The 15307-nt window shown below is 35.4% G+C and overlaps 1 protein-coding gene across 2 annotated transcripts in view; it reads right to left on the bottom strand.

The window, feature by feature from the left end:
* Nucleotides 1–15071, bottom strand: part of LOC110739057 (protein FORGETTER 1-like) — a 36118-nt gene extending 21047 nt beyond the window's left edge. For both annotated transcript variants that reach the window (XM_021919509.1, XM_021919510.1), the window contains exons 1-10: nucleotides 14413–15071; nucleotides 10583–10648; nucleotides 10275–10448; nucleotides 10063–10193; nucleotides 8684–8760; nucleotides 3538–3722; nucleotides 3372–3449; nucleotides 2597–2729; nucleotides 2217–2277; nucleotides 2063–2144 (exon numbers count right to left, since the gene is read on the bottom strand). In XM_021919509.1, coding sequence (XP_021775201.1) covers nucleotides 2063–2144; nucleotides 2217–2277; nucleotides 2597–2729; nucleotides 3372–3449; nucleotides 3538–3722; nucleotides 8684–8760; nucleotides 10063–10193; nucleotides 10275–10448; nucleotides 10583–10648; nucleotides 14413–14886 — 1461 coding nt within the window. In that variant the 5' untranslated portion in view covers nucleotides 14887–15071. The remainder of the gene's footprint in view (nucleotides 1–2062; nucleotides 2145–2216; nucleotides 2278–2596; nucleotides 2730–3371; nucleotides 3450–3537; nucleotides 3723–8683; nucleotides 8761–10062; nucleotides 10194–10274; nucleotides 10449–10582; nucleotides 10649–14412) is intronic.
* Nucleotides 15072–15307: the final 236 nt, after the last annotated feature.

Here is a 15307-nt window from a genome sequence, read left to right as displayed (position 1 = left end):
ATTTATTAACGTAAGTGATATACTTATTTGATCGGATAGTTTCTGAGCTATTTCGTATTTACATAGAGAGATCTCCATATATTCAAAATTGTCATAAGGTAGAGATTTCCAATTGTAGAAAACATAATCCTATGAGTTTACTTGATAAAAGAAAAATCCAAACTTCCCTTCTGCCACCACTACCTACCAATTATAATCAATTAAAGAATGCTGCCTCTATTTCTCATCCACAAGAGTTACCTGGATCACCAAACTATCTGTTCTCCTATCAAAGTCATGATACAACAATATGGCTGCATTGTTTTGGTTGGGCCGTAACAAACAGAACTTTTAATAGATGATGTTTTTTAAAAACCCATGATCTCGTCCAAATCACACGTTCCAACCACAAATCACCCATCACCCCACATGGAACATTAACTAGATGTTGACCATGTCTATAATACTTTAGTTCAACTAATATAATAATTTACCACTATTACACAGAGTAAATCCAACTACTATAAAAACCTTATTTTGAAATCAAATTTGTACCGCAAAAACTGCGACAAGATCCACAATCAACGAGTCATTAGTGCTGTCATGACCATTAAATCTCTTGGATAATACTTCGACACTGGCATAAGTTTTTCAATGGCCATTTAATCTCTTGGATAATTCACTGTAGTCTATGCCTCATAAAATCATTAAATGTAGCACTTTTTTCTGATTCATAGCTTAATCATATGTAGCGTCATGTCGGCATTGTTATTTGGCAAACAAATAACAATATACTCCCCTCACCGGCACATTTTTCTACACGGAGCTTTGACCAATTATATCTTTAATTAGCAGTAAGCATAAGTTATATAAAGTTGATATTTCGAAACATTGAGAAAATTCAACAAGTACTTATATGACTGTTTGATCTTATGTATATAGCATAAACATTGGTCAAAGTACTGTACGTGAATAGTGCAATATTCAGAATGGGGCACTTAAAAAAAATACGTAGGAAGTAATTACCAAAAGCATAAGCAGAAAAGATCTGTGCTTTACAGTTTGTTCTTTATGTGGTGTGCGAGCAAAATCAGTGCAGCACCTATTTATCAGTTGCTTTTTTAGTGCTGCTATTTGGCACAGAATTCTGCAGTTGCTCCAATGTGATACACCAGTCCAGGGATTTGACAGGGAGCAAAGTTCACTAATAAAGCTTGCAGGAAGACAGGTGCTAAGCATAAAGTTTATAGCATACTTATGTAATAGACTAACATAAGGAGGGGCAACATTGGTAGTCTAATATTATTAGGTTAGTAGGCTTAAGCTTAGTATAAATAGAGAGAGGGGGAAAGGAAGAGGTAGGCGTGAATTGGGTTATTGGAAATGGAGAGTAGCAGCCACAAGTTGCAAACAGGAAATTTGTAGGCTAAATGTACTACCTTTGTAAGCTTTCCGCCATTATCAATCAAAGCATCCAGCTATCATCTTTATTTATTTGCTTTATTACATCAGAAATACTAAGTCAGAAGTTCGGTACATTAAACTTATTTGCAGAATTGTTTACAGCAAATGACTGACATTTATAATGCATGTAGGACTTGCACTCTAAGATTTGAAAAAAGAGAGCAAGTAATCAATTTGGATGGCCTAGCATATGCCTTTATAGATCATTATACACTTGATAAACAAATTGCCAGAGGTCAATAATTCAGAAGTAACAGAGATGCAAAAGATTAGGGAAGCAAACCCAAGGTTATTAGATGCTTCATAGCAAAGGCGTCTGCTAGAAGTACTAACAGCACTAACATGGATAATTTAAAATTGTATCTAGCTACAGTAAGACATCCGTGTGACTGAATACACACTACAGAACTTAAAAAAAAGTACTGCACAAGCCAGAATATGGCTAAGAACATTATTATTTTCACCTTTCCATGCAAACATTTGTTAACATACAACTCCCAGACAGGAAAAGAAAGGGGAGGGGTGGAACGAGAAAATATATGTACTATCCAAGAACACTAGAGACAAATCAGTCTAGAATCAACATTATTAATTAAAATAAAATAACAGCTTTGCATACCATCATCTTAGGATCCAATGGTGCCTCAATAACTTCAAACTCAGCCCCTTTATAGCTAAGTGTTCGACAAACAAACATGCCCCTGATGGGTAAAAAGAGGGAATGTCAATATCACTTGCATCACAACTACACTACAAAGTTGCCAACACACTACCTTGCTTTCATGTCCATGGCAACCAGTTCTAAAGCCCCAACTCCACCTTTCTCTAGAGCACCTGCACATGTATAACATAAAAAGTTAAATGATACCTTTAAGCTCAGCCACAGTAACAAAAGTGATAATTGACACATAGACAAGATCAACAAAGAAGGAAAGACAGTATCAATGACAAAACTAAATTCAGAAACCAAATAAACAAATTTGAGTGATGTAATTCTTATCAGAAAAAAACGATTTTGACCATTGTTAAGCTCTTTAGAGCATGTATACTCACATTAAATTGCATAGAGCATATACTATGGAGCACAAAGACCGTAACTACAGCAAAATAATCAGGAAAAACAGGAATCAATTTAGAGTGGGAGGATACCAACCTAAAAAATCCTTGAAATTTAAAAAAGATGTACCAGCACCCCACAGACCAAGACGAACCATGTAACCCATATTGCGTGGCTCAGACGCACCAGTGGCTGAACAATAAACTACACGAGCTTCAGGAAGCTTATCCTGTTGTGCTTAAACAATAACAACTCATAGTTAAATATCCACCTACATTACAAAAGAGTTAAACAATCGAAAGCTCACCAATAAACCATATTCAATAAACACGCTGGAAAACATTATGCAGTTCTACAACATAAGAATATCATTGAAATACGAAAAAACACAATCTTGAAAGGTGTAAAACAATCTTAAAAAAAATATTTAAAAAAAGCATGACTGCATGAGAAGCTAATCAGTCCACAAAGCAATAATAAAGTTAAACTTTTCTACATAGCAATAACAATAGCATCTTCACTCTCATAATGAAGAATATTGCTCCAACCATTCAACGTTCTGACCTCAAAGTGATACTAATGTGACGAATGAAAAGAAAAGTACTTTTAAAAAATAAATTAATAGATATCACAAGTCCAAAGCAATTCAAGTCAAAATCATCCTCTGACCTGAAAAAATATTGCAAAGACAGCAAAAAGCAACAGCTATAACTCAAGTAGTACACAATCACATAACACCTACCTTGAACTCAAGGCACTTTATGAGGAATAAATAAATACAAGATTATAGTATTGGTAGAAAATTTCCAATAAGGCGGAGAGGTGAATGATGATAAAATACTGTGATCTAACTGTCAATTCAAGAACATACCTGAAGCTCTAGAACTGCTTCACCCGTACGTGTAGGCTGCCCTCCAGCTTCAGGAACCAAATTTTTAGCCTTGTGGCACTGTTATAGAAAGCAAAAACACTTATAAGTAAAAAGACACATATCAATTTCCTGCATTCCATATATTGGCAAGGGAGACAACTGATACCTCATCAAATATGACAAGACCATCAAAATCTCTTCCACCACACCACTGAACAAGTTGGCTCAAGCGAGACTTTCCCTTTTCAGAAGATGCAATAAGACTACTATATGTCGAAAACAAAACACCCTCTTTGATTCCCACGGACTTTGAATCAAGCTTTCCATAAGGCAACTTATTCAGAGCATGTACTGCAAAAGCATACACAGGTAGAATATATAAACATTCTTCCTAGAAGGTAAGTAAGACTGATGCAGGCTTAGAAAACTTCAATTATAATGTTTAGAGGGTTGAGTTGAGTGAATTATATATTTCTTTGGTAATTCACAAAGCATTATTAGCCAAAATAAAGGGAAACGACATTAATAAATGCAAAAAATAAAGAGAGAAAGAGAAGAAAAACCCGCATACAAAGATGTATAACTATATGTATCAAATTGTATGTAGTATATCATTATATTGCTAACAATTTATAAACATACAGCTATATGTACAATTACATAAATGAATCTTATCATATACCTGACAAGGATAAGCAAACATAAATGTGTAGATACTATACAAACATCTCACCCAATGTTAGATGGGACGCGGTACGATTTGAAGCGTGGTACAAAAACGGATACACGAAACGCTACTCGTGGTGAATCCAGTATAATTGGGCAAAAAATAAATAAATAAATAAAATATGTAGGTGATTTTTCATTGACAAATTTTTTTTTTTTTTGGAAAATATAATAAATAGAATATTTTTAATATGGGCATGTAAGTGGGTTGCTAAAGAAAATAGAGTATATAAAAACCCCAAAGTTGATGTTGGAGTTTAAAGCCCACACACCAACTGAAAAACCTAGCTGCCACACTTCATAGGGTAGCATAAATAAGAATTAAAATAACAATTTAACATCACTAAACTGCCACGTGAGGAAAATACATAATAAACTAAATAAATGATATTGATGCGGGAGCATTCAAGGTTTCCTTTCTTGGTCCGTTTCTTTAATGTTTCTTAGATTAGATTTTAGCTTACAAGTTTTTACCTTTCACTTGAAAGGGTTTTTCTTGTTTTAAGCGTTAGGATTTCTATTTTGATTAGGAATTGTTTTGGTCTAGTGAGTTCCTATTTGAACTAGGACTTGTCTTTAGCAAAAGAGAGTTCCTATTTGAATTAGGACTTGTTTTTAGCAAAGTAAATTCCTAAGTGGATTAGGACTTGACTTTGGTTTTTAGGCGTGTCTAGGAGTTTTAGGAGGATTGAATAACCTAATCTAAGTTGAATTAAACTTAGTTAGTTTAGTCATATCCGAATTAGGAACTTGGGGATCAAGTTTCGGTTTTCTTAGGTTTTCTAGGTCAAATGGGATTCTAATTCAATTAGGATTAGTCTTCTAATTTGATTAGGTTTAGGATTAGTTTTGAGTCTATAAATAAAGGTTGTAAACTTCGAATTATACAAGTTTTGTTTTGTTGATTAAAGCTTTATTGCTTGTTAATTTGGAACGTTTCTTTCCAAGTTTTCTTTGTGTTTGACGAGTGAAGTTAAACATAAAAACCCTTAGATTAGGCGAGTGAAACCTGATTTAAGAGAGGTTAGATTAATTAGTGAGTGAAGCTAATTCAAACTATCCTCAAAAAAACCCCTAAATCACGAGATTAAGGTGAGTAAAGCCTTGAAATCAGATTTAGAACCCTTAGGCGAAAACAAACGAGTGAAGCTTGTTTAAACCTAAGACCAAACGAATCAAGAAACGCATCAGATATGCACGTGAAAGAAGAGAGAGAAAAAAGAATTGAAAATGTCGGAAAGCAAGCCATTTAAAGTTGCAGAGCATGAACAACCGTGTTTGCTCAACCGCAAGAACCGTGATCGCGACAGCCAGCGATCCAAGTCGCCACATTCCAGTACTTCAAGATAAGTGGCTCCACACCGCACTCCTTGTAACCTTGATCTTACCTACTCACATTTGATGTCTTCCTACTCATTCTTCTTCAATTATGATGTTTAGAGGGTTGAGTTGAGTGAATTATATATATTTTTGGTAATTTACAAAGCATTATTAGCCAAATAAAAGGGTAATTAAAAAAATAAATAAATAAGTGAGAGAGAAAGAGAAGAAAATAGAACCCGCATACAAAGACATACTACCTCCCTTTTTTTTTTTTTTTTACTTTAGCACTATTCACACACTTCTCTTTGACCTTGTTTCCTAATTTATATGAAATGAAAAACATAGTCATGTGGAATCTTGTTAGATTCCTCACGATATATATTTTTAAAATATAAACTTTTTATAATTTTTGCTTATCGATAATTAAAGATATTAATGGTTAAATTTGTGCATTGGCAAATGTGACTAAAGAAACGTGTCAACTAAAAAGAAACCGAGGAAGCACAACTTTATGTATCAAATTGCAAGTAATATGTCGTTATAATACTAACAATTATACAAAGATACAGCTATATGTACAATTAAAGAAATGAATCTTATCACCGATCTCACAAGGATACGCAAACATAAATGTATATATATCATACAAACATTTCACCTACAAACATTTGATGTCTTCCTACTCATTCTTTGTTTTTCCAATATGTAATGCGTATAGATGTTGGAAGTCATGTAATAAGATTCATACTAGAGTCACCACATCTATTCCATGCGCTATATTTTATTAGATAATTGACATACATCCTACTTCCTCCAGTAGACCAATAATTTATTTTATTTGTTCCATTCTGACTTTTTGCAAGATTTACATACCACACCTTGAGCACTTTTTTCTACTAGCATATGAAAACGGATATGTCCTCCGTTTTTATTAGTTGCAACACTTTGACTTCTAACTTATTCATATACTATCTTTGACCGTATTTTAAAATGGTTGTAAGAAAATAAGGTGAATACAATAAAAGAGATGGAGTAAAAAGGTGGGTGGGTGTAACAAAAAGGTAGAAAAAGTAAGAGTGTACGGACACGTGAAAGTGGTAAGAGTGGTAAGAGAATGAAAGAGTATGTTAAGAAAAATACATTATAAATAATTAGAACCTCCGTAAATGAAAGTATGTTAAAAAAAATAACATAGGTTAAAAATTACCAAAAAAACTATGTATATCAACTCATATTACCCTATTCACCCAAAGGTAATGCTCCACGTACATGTTTTCCCTGCCCTATTTCAATTTTCTATGCAACATTGGTCCACACAGATTAAGGAAAGTCAAAATCAAAATAACCAAGTAAAATTTTCCACCAAGGACACCAACCATTACACATTTGAACAAAAGTAACTACCACACCCGTATAGATTTAATAAGTCCAAGATCTAAAGGTAGACCATAAATGGAATAAATGATTAGCTATATTCCTTAGATGTTTCTATCATCCCTATGTGTGGAGATTTTACTTGTCTGAAAAGATCTAGCTCTAACTAACAACATTCATTGGCTAACATTTCTCATATATGCTTCATTTGTCACAACTCAAGTACCCATCCCCCAATTTTCTCCTTGTTTTCATTCATCATAACTAAGAGCTAATAAGATAGGAACATACCCTATTCTTCCCTACCAGTCAATCATTTTTGCAGTATAATTGAGTTCACTATTATTCGAATCCTACTAATCCCTATCCCTGCTAAAACTAGCATCAATCACTGTGCCCCTTACAACGAAAACAAGCTTCTTAAATTGATAGTACAAGTGGAGCTGTTGAGAGGTTCAACAAAGAGCAAAAGTGAAAACAAAGAGAAAAACATGTGACAGAATATGAAAATGTTGAAGGATCCAACAATTTTAATTTGGACGAAAAATTAAGTTTTCTACATTGAACAGAAATTAAAGGATGAGGAGGATGAAGCAGAGAGAGAGAATTTAAGGAAATTCAAGGTTCCAAGAGGCTTGATTCTATCTCAAATACAAACCAAAAATACAAGGAACACTCATTAATTTTCTTTATGATCTCTCTTTCCTTAACCTCCTCTAATTATAAACTAATTGATTTTCCCCTTTTTAACTCTAATTTAATTATAATTACAAATCCTAATGTGCCCTTTCCCTATACCGATGCATTACAGATTACTTGTCCTGGAAAGATATCTCAAACATTAGAAATAACACCGAAATATTAAGACCTGACAATGATTTTATTTTACGTAAATGCCCTGAAAAATCTAGAAATTGTTCAAAACCCATCACATATCACAATCTACATATTTGTGGTGTAACAGAGGGATAAATAGATCACCACACATTTATTAATAAGAGGTGTTGCAGCTTTCCACTTTTTGTTTAACCTTTGACTGGTACAATTATACCCTTTTACAAATAAAAAATAAAATAAAATAAAATAAAAAAATCATTTTTTTCTAGTGTATTACTGGTTCTCCATACTAATAAAAATCCTTCCTCTTTCGTTTTGGTATGATCCAATAAATTACTCTTATCTTAATATAAAAATCATTTTTAGTAAACTCCCAAAGTTACCCTTGATTATTATTTAATGGACTTAAATGTAGTATATATTACGGGTATCTAATATAAGGCGTTTTATAAAATCTCATGTATCGATATAGGTAAATCTAGAAACTAAAAAAATAATTACCAATTATGAAATCATCTGCTGGTTTTTCCCACAAACAGTTGAATCTTCCTGGGGGCAAAAATATTAAGACAGCTATTGGGAGAGTAGGGAATGATGCCTCCTGGATCAAAAGGTGAAGCAACCAGTAAAGATAATGAAAGACACACAATTTGCTCTTTACTTTGATCATCATTCATCAGTCATCGCTTCCACTCCCTTATTTCTATTGGGGGCAGAGGACATCTGAATGAGAACTTGAAATAGAAGGGAGAACGTTTGGCCTATAATTGGGCTTAGACCTTAAATAATGAAGTGGTATAGACTGGCTAGTATTGTTTACAGGCAATAAGATTGTATAATGAAAAAGCAGGACTACTGTCATGCCAGGGTTTAATGTGGGCAGGCCACATCTGGAAACAAATTTCATTAAGAAAAAACCGTGAATGGACCCTATAATCTCCTATATGTACATACATATAATTCATCTAACAACTAATCATCATAATTAAGTGCGCTCTGTTTTGAATGTTTATGACAATGAAGACTCCATCAGCAATAAATGAATGGTATACCTTCAACAGATGTTGCACCTACATCATCCAGGTCTCTTCGCGAATCAAACTTCAAATCAGAACCAACAGATATCCACCTATGTATGGTCAATTCAGAGGAAACAAATACAGGACATGAGCAGAATGTGATTGTTTCTTCTGAAAGCATATATGAACTAAGAAGCAAACACTTAAAAGTTAAAACAAATAACACACATAAACAAAAAGTTGCGGATCTTGCTGCTTTTCATTTTGGTAGTAGTATATGAGTTACTGTAATCGCCTCCCCCCCTCCTCCCCCACCCCCTCCCCCCCAACAAACAATAAATAAATAAATAAAATCTATCTCATCTTTTCAGAAGACACAGGAAGTTGTAGCCTCCTTACGGTCTCTCTCTCTCCCCTTCTCCCAAAATCTCAAAATTTAATTAAGATTGACTTGTACTATTTTGCTTATAGATTGCTCCTTGTCTCAAGTTTTTAATACGAGTACTTAATAAAATTTTAAAAAATAATAATATTAATAATGTAATTTTAGAAGTATCCAACATGGTTTCCACACCTTATGTGAAGTCTACTTCCCCTCTTCATCAGCTTTCTACTTGCCAGTAATAATAATTTCTTTTACTATTAGGATTACAATACTGAAGTATTTGCTCCATTATTTTTACAATACTGAGGAAGTGGCCGTTAGGGGTTTTCGGGAGTGGGGGAGGGGTTTCGAGGGTGTTTCGAATGGTTGGAGGGGTTTAAAGGGAGTTTCGGTTGTAGAGGGCGGAAAATCGAAAAAGGAGGGGATTGGGGGTGGAGGTAGGTCGCAACACTGGCACAGGGGGATTGGGGGGAAAGCGGCGCAGCATTAGGGCAAGGGAAGGGAGGGGTAGGCACGGCGGCAGGTAGTGGTGGTGGTGGGGGTTACGGTTTTGTGGGTATTCCTTTGTTTTTAAATTTTATATTTTGTTAATTTTTCTTTTTTTTTTGGACCAACAACAGCTTGACACATGGCACATAACCTCTTATAACAGGTCATTGACTTTTGTTGACCGGTTTGGGATCGAAGAAAATCAACAGCCCCCAAAGTTCGGATTATTCCAGAATGTAACATCATAAATTCAGGTAAATATAACATCATAATTTCATAATTAATAACATTAGTTTTTATATATTAGTTAAAATGTCAAGGCATGTAATGTACAAAATCCAAAATGTCAAAGTGGAACAACTTTATAAATAAGGCGGGAGTACTTGATTTCTTTCATTGTAGATAATGTACATCTTTCTAGGAGTATGATGCTCAGCCCCCCTCCCCCAAACAGTAAAAAAAAAATAGCCTCGCCCCATAAACGACCCTAAAAACCAATCTAAAATCATCACACATTACACATCAACCTTTAACTTACAATGCTTTCCTCCTTCTATGTTGCCAATTCTCCCATATTAACCCTGCAATGGTACGACCTTTGCCCACACCAGCACCATCTCCAATGAAGAATCCTGCCCTCTCACCATTTGGAAGATGCTGCAAGTGTCTCTGTTGAAGAACTAAATTTATCTGATCAGAAAAGGAGCAAGTTGTAAGCATGTTACATGTATAATTGGTAACAAAAACAACCTGAGAAGCGTAAACCAATGTCTCAAGCTGTAAGCAAGACAACGCCTTCGAATGCACAATTTCTTCCTTAATCTCCAAATCATAAGTTGGTTCAGGTGGTTGCACAGCAGACAAGGATGATGTCTCCACGATTGGATCAGGATGAGGAGGGCCTATAGACAATTTAGGGGGTCGCTGCAGATTGAACATGCTCATGTTAAGAAAATTACTTTTGAAAGGTTCAAGTTTTAACACCTGAACAAAGAAGATTCAGCATCCTATAAAATGTAATGAAAAAGATGAAGGTTAATTATTCACAAAGCACTCACATAGTCCGTAAACGTCTCTCCCACTGTTCCACCATCACCTTCCTCCTGTTCAACTTCAATAGCTACCTGAAACAATACGCAGTCAAGATGTGTACATAAACTCCAAGAAGCAAAATGATCAAAGTGAATATATTTCCTTTGTTTCACAATACATGCATCATTTTGGCTTTATCCACTATTCATTTATGAGCTTTGACTTATTACTCGGACTCTTCATCTCACCTCAAGTACCTGTGTCGGACTTCTCGACACACTGGACATGGGTAGGACACTTAGAAACTTCATTTTATTTCAAAATCATGGAAGTTTTTCATAAAATAGCCTAGTCGGACACTTGGACACATACTGATATTTTAAAAATTTATATTACTATGTGAAATCTTGTGTGATTAGTTGCAATGCATATTTCAATAGATAAATTTTTTATTTATAGATGTATTTAAAAATAAATTAAAAAAGTGGTCAAAGTTGTGTGTAGGGAAATAAAAGTCAAAATAATACTATGTATTGTGAAATAGTGGAAATATAATAGACCCAAAGTCATAACACAAATTTTCCACAGCAATCAACACACCTCACTACAACCTAATAAAGGAGAACAAGAGCTTACCCCCATACAGAAATAATACAACATTACTCCTATCCCACCTGAAATGTCTCCATGAAATTTGTGACTCGAAAATATTTTGCAAATTTTAAGGTAGAAATTGATTGGGACAGATGGTGCTTCAAGAACAAGGAGAAAAACCAAAAGAGGGTGTAGAATCACTAATAGAAAATAAATGGAAGAAAACACACTCATCCAGCCAAAAAATCCAAGGTTGACCAAGATGCTCATCTCCACAGTGAAGCTTTCCTAACACACACACACACACACATAACTAAACCTGCAAAGGTCATGCAAAAGCACACTCGCTATCCAAAACAACCAACTACAGAAATCACCAACCCACCTCTCATGAATACGTAATCTAGAAAAAAAAACACAAACTTAAAATCAGCAAATACATTCATTAGGGTGTCAGGTGCTGAGCCTATCCAAAAACACCATAGATGGAACAGCATACACTAACGGAACAAGTGTCAAAGAAATGAATCGGGTGATAATCATCAATTACAGCCTAGCCAATCATTCAAGAGGAATGGAACTCTCCCACACTATGAATTAGTTATCACTTTCACAATGATCCCCTCCTCACCATTCCTTACTCATTTAGTATATGACTAACTTGCTCACTATTATCAGCAGTATTACTTATTTATTAAATTCACAACTGCCCTGTAACTAACACAAGAGATTATTCTCCCCACCCCACTCCCCTTTCCCTTGATATTTTTTTAAGCATATGTATAGATAGGGAACTGGGTTAATTTTTTTTGCATTACCCCTCGCCCAGTCTGCGAACCTTAAGGTACAAAGAAAGAAAACACAAAGCAGCTGAAATGAGGTCCTTCCAGGTAACTATAAAACTGGAAGGTTGGTCCATTATAGCAACAATCGTCCAAAAAATCCTTAATTCCAGAACTATTTCTGGCTCATCTTCCAAAACCATCTCAGCTGTTGTTTCTGTAGGCACCTGATGGCAAACAGAAGTACCCACAGATGCCTTAAGTTGAAAACTGTGGAACACAAGGTGTATTCTTTCAGTAGCTGGTAAATTATGCCTGTATGCCACCTTCCCCCACCCTCTGCAGTACCCCTGCGGGCTACAGGTCCATAAAACCTTGGACAAAGCTTATAACAGGATCTCTTGGCCAGAGTTCGCTGCCTATAGGGTTGCAGCTTGAGATAACCCTGTAATTACATGAACTTGCCACCTTGGCCTTGACGTCACTACATGGCCTTAGGGGCTGTAAGCCTTCATACATAGATGTTATTTAATTACTTTAACATCGTGAAAATATATTTCCAAAAAGAGGGAGTGGGGAGTGTTAGTGTAGCAATTCAATGATAGGTCTACAAACATTACATTTACCTCAATAGGGAAAATGAAAACAAATAAATTTAAAAAAGTAAATAAATAAAAGGAAGTTGAAATCTATGAGCACATAATAAATATAGTCCTGAATTGGAAAGAGACGGTTTTCTAGCAAGCCCTATGCCATAATAATGAAAAATACTAACCAAGGTGCACAACTACGATACAATCCCAAATAAATAATTTCCTATAATAGGTCACACAAAAACATGTCCATCTATAAGACGGCAAAAAAGCCCTAAAAATCACAGTAATGTGTGTATGCAACCGTAATACAAAAATGTACCATTATCGCCTATATACTTTTGATCCGGCTAATAGATATTGTATGACATCGAAGATTCAATCATTGTTCCCAAAACTCTTCAAGTACTTTGCTGTATCAAGAAAGAGGCCTTCTTTATACCATGCAGCACACAGCCTCTTTCCATTATGCTTTAAGGTGTTCCATTATGGAATAAACCACCAAGCCACATTTTTTGCTTTTACAAAATAAAGGGTATGTTTGGTACAAACATTGGAAACAGAATGGGAAGGACGCAAATAAGAAGAGGGAAAGGAATCATTTAACTCGTTTAACCATGGGAAAGGAATCACTTAAACTTAACTCTCTTTCTTTTTGTTTGAGAAGGGCATGGGTAATTGTAACCTTAGGTTTTTGCAAGGTAACAGAAACCATTACCCCTAAGTAATGGTAATTATTACCCAAACCTTTTAACCAAACACTCGAAAACAGTAATAATTTAATTGAATCCATTTCCAACCAAAAAAACACCCTTACCAAACATGCTCTAAGATGACAACTTGCATCACGCATAACAGTTTTCTAAGCCTGAACCTCCAGAGATATGTTCTATCCTTATAATGGAAATGCAGCCACAATATCCAGATTTCTTCAAGTGCTTTGCTTTGACAAAAAAGGAGCTGCCTGGAAATTAAATTGTTTGAAAGACATGGATTTTTTCTATCCTCTTGAAGGAGTTGCCCAGAATTATTCGAGTAATTTGCTATGATGAGAATGAAGTTGTCTTAGTACTGAGTTAGCTCCTTGATTCACTCATGAAAGTGTTCTGAACATGGATTGAATTTCAAACGATATGTTATATCCTTTAGACAGAAATGCAGCCAGAATACCCAAAAGTCTTCAAGGATGTTTTTTGGTAGGAAAGAAATTGTCATTGTATCATGTCTGACCTTGTGTCACAAATGCAGGTTTTCTGGACATGGAAACAAAACTTCCATAGATACATTTTACCCTAGTGCTAAAATTTTGTAAATTCTCTAATAAGACCTGAACAGCAAAACAATAAGTACCACCAACATTGTGGCATGCATAATAAATCTCCATGATTGTTAATTAACGAAATATGCAATTTCGCAATATGATGAAATAGAAGTTGTCTTAGTACTGCGTTAGCTCCTTGATTCACTCGCGAAAGTGTTCTAAACACGGATTGAATTTCAAAAGATACGTTATATCCTTTTGACAGAAATGCAGCCAAAATACCCGAAAGCTTTCAAACATGTTTTTGGTGGGAAAGAAATAGTCTTTGTATAACGTCACTTAGCATCACGAATAAAGGTATTCAGTATATGGAAATAAAACTTCCATAGATAAATTTTACCCGAGTGCTATAATTTTGTAAATTCACTCATAAGACCTGAACAGCTAAATAGTACGGAGTAATAACACCAACATTGTAGCATGCATAATGAATCTCCATGATTATTGACTAACAAAATATGCAATTCCGCAAAATCCAATTATCCAAATCAATTATGGTAAGCCGACTTAAAAATCAGCTGAATCAAAAGTTAACAAAATGCACACAATTAAGTGAAGAAAAGAACCTCATTGACTTCTTCGGGAGGAGGAAGAAGAAACTGCTTAATTTTCGAAACATCAACGGCGAGATCGATATCACACTGCGGACATTTGAACCGAGCGAGGCCATGAGGGACATTGAGTATAGCCTTACAGTTAGCACAAGGGAGCTGCATCTTATTCGGATCGATACCTTGAGCCTGAATAGGAGGAGTAGGAATTGGTGGTCCCACCGAATTAGGGTTAGGGTTAGGGTTTGGCGGTGGTAGAGGAGGGAGCATCGGAGGAACAGGCCGGAAATTCTTCAAAAGCTCAGGAGGAAGCATCTGAGGTAATCGGCAAGTAGGACAAACAAATTCCGCAACACCGGCCGCAACGGTTAAGATCAAACGGCAACCGGCGCATCGGACTTGACACGGGGCAACTCCGCCGAGTAATCCGCCATTAGGCGGAGATGGGAGAGGAGGGGGAATTGGAGGAGGAAGAGATGGTTGTGACATTGTAGGATTTTGGGGTGGAATTTGGGAAGAGAAAGTGAAGATTTAGAGATGGAAGTGAAAGATTTTGGTTAACGGGAAGTATGAAGTGAAGGAGGAGGTTTTTCTGAGATTTGGAGACGTTTAGAGCGCCAAAGGCATTTTTGGGAGAATGGTTGGCGCCCTGTGTTACATCAAATTGCTCGAGAGATGGACTTTATTGGGGTATTTCATGTGAGAATGTGTGTGCGTGGGTTAGTAGTGGAAGCACGCATGGATAATCGCACCGCATAATGGCTAGATTCTCTCTTGGGTACAAATACGCGGTCTGGTTCTCTTTATCGTATTTTTAATGAACTTAAATTATTTTATTAAACTAAAATTATTTTATTGAAATTTAATTATTTTGCTAAGATAAATTATTTTTAATGATCATACTGAGCAA

This window comes from Chenopodium quinoa, unplaced genomic scaffold (assembly GCF_001683475.1).
Source record: "Chenopodium quinoa cultivar QQ74 unplaced genomic scaffold, ASM168347v1, whole genome shotgun sequence".
In the NCBI taxonomy this organism is placed as follows: Eukaryota; Viridiplantae; Streptophyta; class Magnoliopsida; order Caryophyllales; family Amaranthaceae; genus Chenopodium; species Chenopodium quinoa.
This window is presented reverse-complemented; position numbering and strand designations above follow the sequence as displayed.